Here is a 13,762-nt window from a genome sequence, read left to right on the forward strand (position 1 = left end):
AGGAAAGGAAATAATGATATTGCACAACAGGAGAAAGATGAGGGATGTGGAGGAAGGAGAGGACAGACACATCACGCTGTCCTGAAGGGAAAGTCAATGCCAAACAGTTCAGGACACAGAAGAGTACAGTTCATTTTTTTATATATGCTTTTACAACACGTACCTCGCAATCATCTCCTTCTCCTTGTTGGAGGAATGTCCTCCGCTGCCCAGTACTTTGGCAGGAGTGGAGAGAAAGTACAGGCAGTGGTTCTTGAAGTACTGGTTTACCAGTGGCAACAGGATCTATCAAACACACCCCGACATCAATATTTATTACAGAAAAAAATCAGGCCAATAAAGACGTTCTGCTGCCTCAGAAATTACTGTTAAAATATTAGTTTCCAGTCCAACAGTCCTGTTACAAACCGCCTCCTCAGACTTCCTCAGGAAGAAGAAGGAAGACGCTCACCTTGGCAAAGAATTTGATTTCTTGTTCATGAGGGGACTTCTCCACTCTCCCACTGCTAACTACAGCCTCTGTTAGGAAAAACAGACAAACACTTTGTACTTCATCTCAGGTCGAACAGGCGTGCCCACAGTACAATCATCCTCCATGTTCCAAACCACAGTACCAAGATGAGCAATGAATTCCTGGGCGATGTCCATCCATTTAAGAAGCTTCTGAAGGAAGCCGTAGGCAAAACGCTTCTCAATGGAGGAAATGTCCTGTTCCATGTCCTTCAGACCCCTAAGGGTGAAAAACAAAATGAAAGTAACAGAGAGAAACAGAAAGATCTAATCTCAAACTCAGAGATCCAGCTACCTCGTCACAGCGTATCCATTAAGCTGGAGGAACTTGAGCAAGTCCTGGGCTTTCTCCCTGTCTCTGGCCTTCTCCTTAGCCGTCAGCGTGTCATAAGGCACCAGCAAAGGATGAGTGCCACCACCTAGCAGGAGCACAAGTTATTTTTGGACTCAACAGACTCGCTGCTAAGCACCACTAAAAACCAGTAATAGAAGCTACTCTGACCTTTGGCCTGCAGCTCCACCTTCTTCTTCCTTCCCCAAGTGTTGTGATAGTTCTCTGCCAGCTGCTCGGCCATAGACTGCACGCACACAAACAATTACTCTGCCAGCTTCTTTAAAGACGTGTCAGCAATTTCTGCAGCTTATAAATGCTGACGTACCTGCAGCTCTCTGGAGAGGGCCATTCCTGAGATGTCTATTGGCTGAGGGTTGTATCCGTGACTGGGATCATAAGTGGCCTGAAGACAATAAACGGACCTTATGTGTAACAATGTCTGCATGAGCTTTAGAGACCTTTTCATTACTGCTTGCATTTCACCATCGTTTAACCAGCAGTTTAATTTATTTTCTATGATTCACGACTCATGTTAAAAGTTCCTGCAGAGCCAACTGGGAGAAACAGTAACAATTTTTCAGTATTTTATTATTTTTGCTCCTCCCCTTTTTACCTGAGCAGTCTGAGAGATCTTGCGGGTGGTGGTGGTGGCGGCGGCCTTTTTCTCCGCTTCTCCTTCTCCATCCCTGGCCTTCTCTATGGTCCACTCCCACGCCAGCATGGCTTTGATGGACTCTTTAATGGGCCAACGATAAATCTCCTTGTCCTGAACAACAGAAGGCAGAGCGCTTTAAAAGTAACAACTCAAACGTGCCGTAACAAAACTCACACAAACAGACACGCAATTACTAAAATACTAATTAAGAAGAGCTTGACTCATACACGCACTCACACAGGGTCACTACAAAAGGTTAGACACCACTAAGCACACGTGTGCGGAATATCAGGGCTCAGACTAAAGTGAAAGGTCGTGACCTTTTCGGAGAAGGTTTTGTACGGCCGGAGCATCGGGTGAGTCTTGGCGTTCTCATCCAGCACCTCTCCGTAGGTCCAGTTGTTCTGAATCTGAAAAATGATTTTTCCCATGGCAGCAATTATTCCAAAGAACACTTTGGAATAACAAACATCTTTTTTTCTTGTAACTAACCTTTTCAAACGCCCATTTGTCATGAGTGTGCTCTGCATACTTGTTAATGAAAGGATCCAGCCTCTCTGGGATGATGGTGCTGAAAATGATGAACATTATTACAATGATCTGTTAACTTCACTGTTATTTCCTGTAGTTTCATGTGTTCATTCACATTTATGACGACAGGATTTTAGCACGTAACACGTTTTTCTGCAGACATATTTAAACGTTACTGATGTTTATATTTATATCTGGGGGACCTCCGTGTCCTGTAACGGGCTCTCTCAGTGCTCACTTGGTGGTCTCCACTGGCTTTGGATCAAAGTTGCCTTCAGCATCCACGGAGGCCTTTTTCTCCGTGTGAGACGAGTAGCTGGCATCCACATAGTCGGGGGGGATGGCTCCTGCTATACCACAGAGGCAGGGCATGGCGATCTTGAAGAGCTCTGCATCAAATTTCTAGAGTTTAAATTCAGATTAGAGAAGCAGGGTTAACTTAAACCACGTGCAGTTATGGCAGGTTAATACGACAGAATCAGCTCCCACCTTGTGCGCCAATGATTCGAAGATTCCCCAGAAGAGTTTTCGAGAAAGATGCAGCTCCTCCTCAGAGGTCACTCCAAAGTTCGCCCATCCATTTGGCAAGCAGTAGTACTTCCAGCAGCGCTCATAGTGATTGGTCAACAGCTGAAACATTATGTGTTATATAACATATTATTATAACATCTTTGTTGGATTTTACTACTAAAACCTGTACTTAAGGACCCTCCAAAGACTAGTTTACTGTAATCAGCTGGTCTCCCACAGTCTGCGTCTATGTAAGATCATAATTAACATCATAGTTGTTTTAAATGACATGAAACAAAGACGAAACAAGTAAAGAGAAGTTTAACCTTCAGAGGCATCTTTGCATATTCATTGAGGATGGGTACATCAAACACCAGCCGTCTGAGCAGATGCTGCAGCATCGAGGGTCGGAGGTACCTGCGGACGTCACCACGGGTCTCATGACAAACAGAACCATTTAAAAAAGCAGAACTTTCTTCATCGTGTCCTTGACAGTTTGTAATATGCTGATCTCATTAGATCTGTCTCTGAAAAGAGAGAACCTCGAAACCCTCCCCAGGCTGAACCAAGCTTAAACAATAGAAAATAAAGACTTAATAGTCAGAATTATTCATAATTAGCATTTTACTACACAGAGAGTTTATAGTACTGACTTGCAGAGCGACATGAGGCACTCCTCTATAACATCCCTCTGAGCCTTGGTGAGGGCCCGGCCACGGGACAGACGGTAAATTGTGTGGAGCATGGAGTCGATCATGATGGCCCGGTGGTCTGTTCCAGCAAACAGCGGGGCACACTTCGTTAGCAGAGGCAGAACAGCCGAACAAAGGTAGCGGTTCAGCGCCAAGGCCATTTCAGTCGTACTGAACGCCACCTAAAATCAGAGCAGGCAAACAAAGTGTTTACTGACTGCAATACCTCAGAGACACACTGGAGAGCGCAGCCGTTAGGTCTGCCTTCTTCATCTCTCACCGTATCCAGAGAAGCTGCAGCTCTCATGTCCGGCAGGAAGCCAACCTCAAGCACATGAAGCAGGAAGTCCTGGTTATCGATCCCATACACTCTGTCGAGGAACAGCACCATGGAGGCCTTGTGGTCTGGGACGAAACTGGCAGACATCTTGGGCTCAATAATCTGACCATCTGTGGTTTGGACAGAAGAAACCGTTCATGCCAAGTATTCCCACAGAAGTACATTCTTACATCACTTTGTGTCTAACCTTTGCCATATGCTGGAATCTGCACAGGTAAGCTGATTACTCCCACCAGGTCCTCTATAGGCACCAGAGACCTCAGGATGGCCCTGATTCTCAGAGCTTCACCCTTGCCTGCTTGGATGAGCTGCAGATAAGAAAAGTGAGACATGCTGTATGAAAGTAACTCCTACAGATCCTCTCTTCACAGAGGCTTAAGAGATCTAAAAGTGTTAAAGCTGCTCTGCTTACATGCATCTCTGGGGCACAGCGACCCAGCAGATCAATGAGAGCTGAGTAAAAGGACATGATGGCGTTTCCCAGATGGACACGGTTCTCCTCGTGCTGTTCCTCTCCACCAAACCTGCCAAGAACATCATTTTCTACGTGTTTCACTGCTGTGAAGCTACACGATGATTCGTCCAAGTTACTATTTGTTGTTGTATGACAGCCACTGCAGCAGCACTTACATGAAGCGCCTGTCTTTCTTGACAGTGGGTCCGTCCCTTGCTGGATCCTCTGATATCTTGATGGCCTCCTCCATTGCAGCCAGGAGGCCATTTCCACCCTCTCCTCTCAGTGCTGGGCCGAAGCACTCGGGGCGACGGATGAGCAGACGAACCACAACAGTGGCGTTCTCCTCCACGCTCTCTCCTGAGGGCAGGGGGAGTGGGGTGTAAATATTAATTGCCAATCAAAGCCACAAATCTCATCATTATGTGGCAATCATAGCTGACCATTAACAAAGACAGCAAAGCGGAGGAAATCCAGGTATCTCTCTCCTCCACAAGGATTCCAGCCAATGTCAGGGTAACCCTTAGACAAAAGCATGGGACACATCTGCAGTCCGCAGCCCGCCAGGTATGTCACCACCTACATCAGCACACACATGTAACAACAGGAGAGCGTATGAGACGGCAGCTCCACTGTCCTCTCTGTTCCTATTTGTGTTTCCTCTCACCATTTCCAGGTCCTGCTCTTGCAAAGCCAAGGCCAGCTCATTATTGTCAATACACGAGGCTGCAGCCACATCCAGGGGCGTGGATCCACGCATGCCTACGTACGGAAGAAAGCTGCGAGTTTATTAATCCATCACCAAGAATCAGCTCAGGTTCCAACTTTTTAACTGCATGATTCAGTTAACAAAATGTAACCATTTCATAAGAAATGAAGGAGCATTTTTAAGTTCAGCTCTGACCATAATGAGTACTCTGCAGCGTACAGTACACAGTGTGACTGACCCAAGCCGATGCCGCTGTTCTGCAACAGGTAGCTCAGATGGTCAAACATGGAGCGCTGGTTCTGCCTGCTGATACGACAGAAGTAACACAGGAAGCGGCAGCAGCTAGTCACCATTTGGGGGAATCGAATTTCCTGAAGAAGTAAAAAGATTTCCTCAGATCAATAATGTCTGATGGGTTCTGAATGCAGCTGTGAAAGGTGGCAGGTTAGAAATCATCAGTTACCTTTGAATCGCCTCCTCCACCTAACACATTCACCATCACCTCCATGACGGTCTCATGCATACCCAGAGCTCTCATCAGATTGGGGTGTTGATAGAACACCTTGTTATTCATGATATTCCTGCAAAAACAGCAGAACTCATACGTCATCAGGTAAGACGAACAGGTGAGGCTGAGAAAAATATTACAGCTGCACGCTTTAGGGAGAGAAAAACCCTGCAGAATACCAAAGAACAAATACTAAAGATAAAAATAATATCACATATTTCATATTTAACACACTGACCCGATGCTCTGGATCATCAGCCGCTCCTCTTCAGGACCCATCTGGACAATGAGCAGCGATCGGATCTGCCCCAAACACTCAAGGAGGTCCATGGTGTCCTGGACGGACACGGCATTGATGGCGTACGCTTTCGGCAGCGCTCGGATCAGCTCGCCGAGACCGTCATACTGTCGGTGCAGCAGGCTGAACATGAGACGCACCAGCTCGGGGTTCTGAACAAAAGACTCCTGAGCCCAGTGGATCATGGTGTGCGAGATGAGCTCCTGAAGGGTGCCTGAGTGAAGCGAAGACGAAGAGTTTGACTGTTAACGTCAGTGAAGACATTTTAATGCAGATCAACTATTTCACAGGTAATCCAGGTCTCACTGGGTTTTGCTTCTTCCTCGACCTCTGGCTTCTCCTCCTCCTCCTCCTTTTTCTTGCGGAGGCTTTTAATCTTGTCTACCAGACTGAGGAGTCTGCCCCTCAGTGAAGCATCCACCTCCTCTTCCTCTGGCTCTTCCTCAATATGTATACCTATGAAAAAAATAAATAAGGGAATATAGCATTAAACCCCCAAAAGATTTTCACACCCGAAGAAATGATTAATTACTGAGAACTTCTCACCGCAGTGAAGCAGGAGGTCTTTGTGGAAGTCTGCCAGTGTCTCCCGCACATCCTCAGGCACCGGAGACTCTTCATCCTCTTGACCGTGTTTGAAGTTGGTTAGCATGAGAACCTTAACAGAGAGCACGTTATGACTCCATCAGGACTTTTTGTCTTGTTAATTTTGAGTATGAACCCAGCTCAGAGTAAGTTTCACTTTCCTAAACCTCTAACACGCCTGCTTGGCCTGATTACCTGGTCCTGTGGAGGAGAGCGGAACTCCCGGGTCTTGCGTGCAGTCTCAGCGGCCGTCATGGTGAAGGCCCTCATTAACTGGTTGTAACGGATACGTTGATTGCTCTTAATATCATAGACAAACTGGTCTGAGAACGCCACAATGGCTTCCACCCTGTGTCTCAGCTCACAGTCGCAGAAGTACTGCAGGAGTGTGCACATCTGAGGGAGTAAAGTGAGAGTTTTCATTTGTCAGGTATTTATGGATATGACAGCTCTAATATAAATCTTTAGATCAGCTATAGAGATGCAAAGCAGTCTGAAACATCACAATGACCTGTAGCTTGACAGACTCTGGCAGCTTCATCTGGAGCAGCCCTTCCTCCAGACCCTCCTCTTCATCTTTTGCTTCCTCGTCCACCGCCTCTGCCTCCTTCTCTTCTTCTGCTTTCTCTCCATCCACTTTTCCTCCTTTGGCCTCTTCTTCCTCCTTTTCCCCCTCTTCTCCTTCTCCCTTGGGCTCAGCCTCTTCCTCCTCACCCTCTGCTTTCTCAAGCTCTTTAAGCTCCTCCTCCTCTTCATCACCGACCCCTTCGTCCTCAAGCTCGTCCTCAGCTGCTTCTTCCGCATCCTCCTCCTCCTTTTCCTCACTTTCTCCCTCAGCAGCTTCACCCTCTTCAGCTTCCTCCTCTTCCTTTCCACTGAAAACATTGGGATCAATCATCTTGAGGATGTGCTTGGTGTCATCGTCATTGAAGATGCCCATAATAAGCAGTGTACTGATTAGCTTCAGGATTGGGACGAAGTGGAACTCTACACTGCCCCCTACTGGATCCCGCATGGCCTGGCTACCGTCCAGCACAGCCTCTCGTAACATGTTGATTGCCTTTGTTTTCAGCTCCTACAGAAGGAAAATCAAAACTGAGCAAAGACAGAAAATATTTAATATATTTAGTAATATATTCTGTCTCTGCTCCTTACCTGCAGAGGAAAAATGGGACTAATGGTATACAAATCAGGGTCAGTGCCAACAAAGTTGATGGATGAGAAATGCAGCTTTGGCCGTAAGCAGGTGGTGAGGCCAACCCCAGGTAGGGAGTGGGCCTTCTTCACGTCAGGATAGAGCTTGATGCTGAGGGTCTCCTCAGTCATGGGGACGATGAACTCCCTGTTGGTGCCCAGGCGTGCCCGCTTTGCTGATTCCAGGTGAATGCTGATGAGCAGGTCATAGTAGCCGCTGCGCAGCGGTCCGGGTAGGTAGGTGTTCTCGATGGCGTAGAAAAGCTGGGATTCGTCCACGTGACTGCATAACGCGTGGGCCACTCGGTTGTTGCCGAGCGCGCACACAGCACAGTACAGCATGAGCGTGTGGTAGTGGAACTTCATCAGGTCCTGACGCTCCGACAGCTCCAGGATATCAATACACCTGTGCACAGGAAGTCAAAGATCAATACGCTTTATATAATCCTAGCAAATGTTTCATAACAAATGTATGTTAATCTATATTTAAATCACACGTTAATGATTTGACTTTCGTTTTCTTAAAAAAAAAGTAGGATCAGAAAATATCAAAGGATAAAGTCCCACCAAAGGCAGATTTTAAACGATTCAGGGATCGATCAGGACGTATTAACTCAAAACTGCTGATTTGCTGCTATATAAATGAAACTGAAGGAAATTAAATAAACGTCTTCTGGATGGGGCTCCTGTTTCTGACCTGTTCTCCTCTGGGATGTGCAGAGCCATCATGGTGAGAGGTTCAGTGCACTCCACCATCCAGCCCAGCCTCTCACTCACTCTGCCCACCTCCGGTTTGAGGAAGTGATTCGGCATCCGACTCCAGATAACTGGAGTCAGCATCTGGACATCCAGCCTCGGGGGGCACTGGGGGACCGGGTTCTTACGCTCGCTGCGGAACATTGCAGCTGATATGGGCATGATGTTCTGATAGGAGACAGAAGAGGATCATCCAATAATCCAATAATAAAAGAGGGACCATATCTGTTCCAATATTAAAGAGAAAGGTTACAGCAGGAGGACAGTAACGCCAGACTGGACTCACAAAGACCACCAACACGGTCTGACTCACAGTTCTGCATTAGTGACACTTTAAAGACAGGGACAATAGCAGCATCTGACCTTGAGTTTGCCCAGCTCGAGCTGCACCATGTTCTGACTGAAGGGCTGAATGAAAACTGCAGGGAACAGCTTGGTGTTGGGTTCCACCTGAAGGAACACAGCGTTGGTTTACAGCTAAACAGCCACATAAGTCATCCAGCAGCACCTGCAGCAGATACACCGCACTGCTTCCCTTACCTGGTAGAAGGTGTTAATCTCCTTTCCATTGGCAGTAAATGTCATGAGACCTGTGGCCAGATCAACAAGGCAGCCAATCACCATGTCCTCCTGGCTAAAGCGGGTCTGCTGATTGCTGACCAGGTCCCCGCCCCACACCATGTAACAGTTACTGTGCTTCATACTGCAAAGAATCAGCATGAAACGCTGCTGCATTAAAACTCATCTCAACTAAGATCATCTATCAGAGTAGAAACAGTGCAGCTGATCAAAGGTCAGAATAAAGGAAAGAATAGAACTTTGATTTTCTTTATCTCATATACATACTCGTGTTAAAGATTCAGATAACGAGGTCAGCATATGTAAAAGTAACCTCTGTGAGGCTGAGTTCAGGCTTCAGGCTGCTCTGACAGCTCGATCTCCAAATGATTCATTATTATTATTATTATTATGATTCGTTGTCTTACTGGTGGAAATGAAACTGCTGTGACTGTGTTGTGTGTGTGTTTATTTATGAGAATAAGAAATGATCTGTTTGCAGCATCCAGGCAGTCCAGGCCCCAGAACAAAAACAGAAAGCTGGAATTCAAAAATATTAATTTAGGAATAAAACCAAATTGATGTCACTTCCTTCTGCTGCTCGTCTTCACATCCACATCTGAATGACAAATACTAAGATTAACTGAATAATACATAAATAACCTTTTTCTCACTGCCCTGCCAAACAATAATCATACTATAATGATCGTAGTGTATTTATGTATATCTGTAAGTATGACTCATTTTATGGAGCAACCGTCTGTAATTCATCATTAATGTTACAATATATTTATATTATTTTAATATATTATTAATTTTACATCTTTATGTTGTTCAAAATCTGGCATTAACAAATTTGTTTACAGTCCAAAGATTTTATTCCATAAACATGTTATTTACTGATGCTACCAGCCAAATATGTTGTAACTGTGGCGTCTCATGAATAAACATTTAAACTCAACACGTCACATTTTAGTCATCAAACAAAACCCGCCTGCATGAAACCGTGAATCAACGTACAAATCAAACTCCATCAAACATGTTATTTAATCACAATTAAGAAAAATGATTTTCTTGACAGTTATTGTTTATTGATCACACCAAAGCAAAGCCCCACGCTAATGATAATTTACAGAGAGACTGACCTGTCGTGTATGTTGCCTTTGTCGTCTCCCACGGTGACGGTGACGCTGCGAACTTTGGAGAGGTCAAAGTTCTGATCGTACATGTGGTAGTCGGGAGTGACCCAGCCAACCCACACACCTGAGGGCTCCTGCCCAGCAAAGATCCTCACAGAGTAATAATACTGCAGGCAGGAGGAAAAACTACATGAAGCAGGCCTGGATTATCTATAGCATCAAAACACAAAGGCATCACTGATAAACTCCCAGGTATAATAAGACACTGCACTGCCAACAGTATTCACTCGTCTGCCTTCACACACATGAACCTGAGTAACATCCAGAGGCTTTAATGTGATGTGGGCCCACCCTTTGCAGCTGTAACAGCTTCAACTGTTCAGGGAAGGCTTTCCACAGGTTTAGGAGTGTTTATGTAACAAGTCCAGTCCTGAAACTTCCTCACTCCTAACAGCTGACTGTGGAATATTTACTGGACTTGTTGCACAGGTATCATCCTATCACGGTACCACGCTGGGATTCACTGAGCTCCTGAGAGCGACCCATTCTTTCACTGATGTTAGTAGAAGCAGTCTGCATGCTGAGGTGCTGGTTTATACACCTGTGGAAGTGACTGGAACACCTGAACTCAGTGATCTGGATGATGAGTGAATACTTCTGGCAGTATAGTGTGTATCTAACATTAACACAGAATAACGTGTATCTCACAGTGGTGGTATTCTGGATGATCTCAGGGTCATCTCTGTCGTCAGGGACCACATCTTCCACCAAACGTGGCACCGTTGGAGGGGCAGGAGAAGGGGCAAGAGGGGTCATGGCCGCCTTTTTGGCCTTGGAGAAAAATCTGTTGAGCACAGAAGAATAAAGCTTTAAAAAAAAAAAAGGGAAAAAAAGCTGGTTTAATTTTTAAAAACCTTTGCTGTTAAGGAACCAAAGTTACTTGAATGCAGCACAAATATTAGAACACCCAAAACAAAAGGACAAAGCAGGAGCTGAGACTGTTTTGTTGCATACAGTAATAACCAGCACCTGTAACAGTCCAGAAGCTTTTTCTTCATTTCCAGGGACAAACTACCAAACTTACCCTTTTTTCTTTCCCTTTTCCGACACTGTGTCCTTCTGATTTTCCACAGAGAGCTCCTTCGGTACAGACGGCTCCTTCTTTTCCTCCTCCTGCTCCTTGCGACTCGCAGACTTCTTCAGAACTTCAAACTCTGAGTCAGGCTCCACCACTGTCACTTCCTCCTCAGGGATAGTGAGGGCACGGGTGAGAAGGGTGGTACCTGCTGGGATCTTGAAGGTCTCGTGGAACTGCACGGGCATGCTGAGTCTAAGGAACATCATGTCAGTGTTGGCATTCTGCGACCCGAACGTCTTATGCGTGAGCTTCAGGCAGGGAGCGCTGTCCACAGTCCCGTCCACACGGGAGAGCTGGGAGACAGATTTAAGCATAATCAAACCATCTGTTTTAAAGTTCGATCTTCATCAATGTGTCTCTGAATGCTTACCTCGATATGGTTGTGATCAGCAGGCACAGGCACAAACTGGGGCAAACTTTTACTGAACCACATGGTAATGTCTCGCTTCGTGTTGATGGCAAAGGGTTCAAATCCTTCCTGCAGGCCACAAATGGCAAAAAAGCGCAGGCTGCTGACATTCTGACCGAGATTAATCCTTCCGATCTGAGACAGGCCCAGGGCACACACTGGAATAAAACCTGAGAGGAAGAGAAGAGTCTGTTCACACTGCTGCTTATTTAAACTGCTTTACAGTACAAACTGAAAATGAAGCTACATCAGTTCGAGGTGCTATGATACGAATACAAAACTGTTCTCACCTTCCCCGATTTCAATGTCTTTGAAAGCCATCTCTGAGCCCGAGTCACTGATCAACATTTCTCCGTTGAGTGTGAACATGATGTTCATCTCAGTCAGGTCTATCATACAGCCAACTACATCTCCAGACTGCCACTGACGCCCAAATGGTTCATTACCGATGTGCCATCGTTGGGCCTGGAAAAGGTTACGCCAAATAAAATGCAGCTCATTACCACAGAACTCTGTTTCATGGTTATAGTGCACTCCAGCAACCTCCCCCAGCTCCTCACTAAGCCACCCTGACCTCCTAGCTGTACAAAAACAACAGACAGTGTGATGCTGTCAATCCCCACAATTTAAAGAACTTCACTCCTCAAAATTCAACATTTCTAACAGTTTGAGACCCACATGTCATCTATTCCAAAGGCTGCGGCTGCTTTAGAAAACGTTTACAGTTTATTACCTCATGTTGGCATTAATGAGAACCTGAGTGCTCCAATCTAAATTTGGTTAAATTGGACCGAAGCCCATTTAACGAGCGTGACCCTGGAGATGTGGACTGACCTTATTCCCATTAAAGACGTAGGCCAGTTCATCTGCTCCCAGTTCAGTGTCAGAGCGGACATTAGGACGCGCCCAGCCCACTCTCATCTCCCCTGTCGTCACTGCCTCAAACTCAAAGTACCACTTCCCTTGGGTGACAGCGTACGACTTCTCTGCCCTGAAGATTCGTACTTTGTCCCCGCGGGTGTTCTCGAGGCCGTGGCCGGCTGCAGTGAAAGAGGGAAAACATGACGGGTAAGAAGGAGGAAAACACCGAGATGATTTTGTAACTTTCATGATACACATGAGGAAAGACGGCTTACTGCTCTCCTGATCTGGAGGCTCAATGTTGTAGCCGTAGCCAATGAGTGTACGGACAGCGTTGTTAACACTATCTCGGTTGGTTTTCTTGGTTCTCTCATCCAGCAGGTTATACGGTACCAGACGAGGGTTTCGCTTATTAACGATGTCCTGAAAAGGGTCGAAAAAATAGCTTGATATTAAAAGAAAAAAAAATGCACGTGACGTGTATCTGTATACATTGTAGCAGAGAAATAAAAGACCTGCTAAGGGTAGAATATCATTACCTGCACAATGCTGTAGGTCCATCCTTGCCGTACTCGGTCCCTCGCCCACACATTGTGCCCATTTTCTGCCAGTTTTTCTACCAGCTGATTCTGGTTTGGTGTCAGTTTGACGTGGCTGAGGTCCAGCGGGGCAGGCTTGTATCCATTGCTCATCACATAGCTAGTGGAAAGATAACATTTACATAGTTAATGTATAAAGTTAGTTTGTAGAGTAAGAAATATCTTTTCTTTTCATACGTCTTGGGAAGTTTGATCTTCTTTAGATTCTCCTCCGCTTTCTCATCACCCATACCAACATGGCAACCCAGTGCCAGGAGAGTCCTGTGGGATAATGCAGACACAGGGATCACCAACAATGTCCAGGGACAAAAACTCTCTCCTCCGACCTTTAAATCTCTCAACTCTAACCTGCTACTCACTTGAGAGTCTCACCAGACATCTGCAGGTTGTAGTTCCTCTCTGGTTCAGGCAAACTTTGGAAGTCCACCAGACAGGGATGGAGTTTCTTGTTGTCGTCCCTGAACTGGAGGAGAAATCATAGTATGTTACTCACAGTTCAATAAATCAATATATACACACACAACCTTGTAGTTTCACCATATCTCTATAGGTATCAAGGTTCTCATACTCTTTATTATTATTATTATTATTATTATTATAAATGCAGTGGAATTAAAGAGATAACATGTTTCTACTTGAACCCTTTGAGGATTCTTTATTGCATCACATAGTTATCAGGTTTTTCAAGTATATTAAAGAAGAATAAATATAAAGTAACAATAATATAATAAACTGAATAAATATAAACAGTAAAACAATAAATGCAAAGAGCAGCATTTTGAAACATTTCACACTAGTTAAAAGCTCCAAACCATCCAAATCTGATGAAATCAAAAAGCCTCTGTAGCTGCACCTGCAGCGCTGCCACCATACTCACAGTGTCGTAGGTCCAGCCCTGCTCGATGCGAGTCACAGCCCACAGCTCGTGGATATTCTCTGCCAGTTTTTCTCGGATACGCTCCAAGTGGGGTGGCAAGACAAT

General features: G+C 45.5%; 1 protein-coding gene across 1 annotated transcript in view; it reads right to left on the reverse strand.

The window, feature by feature from the left end:
• ryr1b (ryanodine receptor 1b (skeletal)) overlaps positions 1–13,762 on the reverse strand; it is a 62,865-nt gene that overhangs the window by 27,519 nt on the left and 21,584 nt on the right. Inside the window, exons 21-61 of the mRNA XM_030744205.1 lie at positions 13,658–13,762; positions 13,140–13,243; positions 12,958–13,041; positions 12,721–12,880; positions 12,457–12,604; positions 12,155–12,360; positions 11,611–11,785; positions 11,282–11,490; positions 10,858–11,204; positions 10,482–10,617; positions 9,780–9,940; positions 8,617–8,779; positions 8,440–8,526; positions 8,018–8,244; positions 7,282–7,726; positions 6,638–7,201; positions 6,322–6,522; positions 6,088–6,199; positions 5,848–5,997; positions 5,482–5,755; positions 5,199–5,316; positions 4,974–5,106; positions 4,694–4,788; positions 4,470–4,605; positions 4,203–4,386; positions 3,985–4,096; positions 3,760–3,880; positions 3,513–3,682; positions 3,194–3,414; positions 2,867–2,957; positions 2,520–2,660; positions 2,269–2,432; positions 1,992–2,070; positions 1,820–1,909; positions 1,458–1,610; positions 1,170–1,247; positions 1,013–1,088; positions 806–929; positions 615–730; positions 452–519; positions 164–285 (exon numbers count right to left, since the gene is read on the reverse strand). Coding sequence (XP_030600065.1) covers positions 164–285; positions 452–519; positions 615–730; positions 806–929; positions 1,013–1,088; positions 1,170–1,247; positions 1,458–1,610; positions 1,820–1,909; positions 1,992–2,070; positions 2,269–2,432; positions 2,520–2,660; positions 2,867–2,957; positions 3,194–3,414; positions 3,513–3,682; positions 3,760–3,880; positions 3,985–4,096; positions 4,203–4,386; positions 4,470–4,605; positions 4,694–4,788; positions 4,974–5,106; positions 5,199–5,316; positions 5,482–5,755; positions 5,848–5,997; positions 6,088–6,199; positions 6,322–6,522; positions 6,638–7,201; positions 7,282–7,726; positions 8,018–8,244; positions 8,440–8,526; positions 8,617–8,779; positions 9,780–9,940; positions 10,482–10,617; positions 10,858–11,204; positions 11,282–11,490; positions 11,611–11,785; positions 12,155–12,360; positions 12,457–12,604; positions 12,721–12,880; positions 12,958–13,041; positions 13,140–13,243; positions 13,658–13,762 — 6,650 coding nt within the window. The remainder of the gene's footprint in view (positions 1–163; positions 286–451; positions 520–614; positions 731–805; positions 930–1,012; positions 1,089–1,169; positions 1,248–1,457; positions 1,611–1,819; positions 1,910–1,991; positions 2,071–2,268; positions 2,433–2,519; positions 2,661–2,866; positions 2,958–3,193; positions 3,415–3,512; positions 3,683–3,759; positions 3,881–3,984; positions 4,097–4,202; positions 4,387–4,469; positions 4,606–4,693; positions 4,789–4,973; positions 5,107–5,198; positions 5,317–5,481; positions 5,756–5,847; positions 5,998–6,087; positions 6,200–6,321; positions 6,523–6,637; positions 7,202–7,281; positions 7,727–8,017; positions 8,245–8,439; positions 8,527–8,616; positions 8,780–9,779; positions 9,941–10,481; positions 10,618–10,857; positions 11,205–11,281; positions 11,491–11,610; positions 11,786–12,154; positions 12,361–12,456; positions 12,605–12,720; positions 12,881–12,957; positions 13,042–13,139; positions 13,244–13,657) is intronic.

Source organism: Archocentrus centrarchus, chromosome 13, assembly GCF_007364275.1.
Source record: "Archocentrus centrarchus isolate MPI-CPG fArcCen1 chromosome 13, fArcCen1, whole genome shotgun sequence".
Classification (NCBI taxonomy): domain Eukaryota; kingdom Metazoa; phylum Chordata; class Actinopteri; order Cichliformes; family Cichlidae; genus Archocentrus; species Archocentrus centrarchus.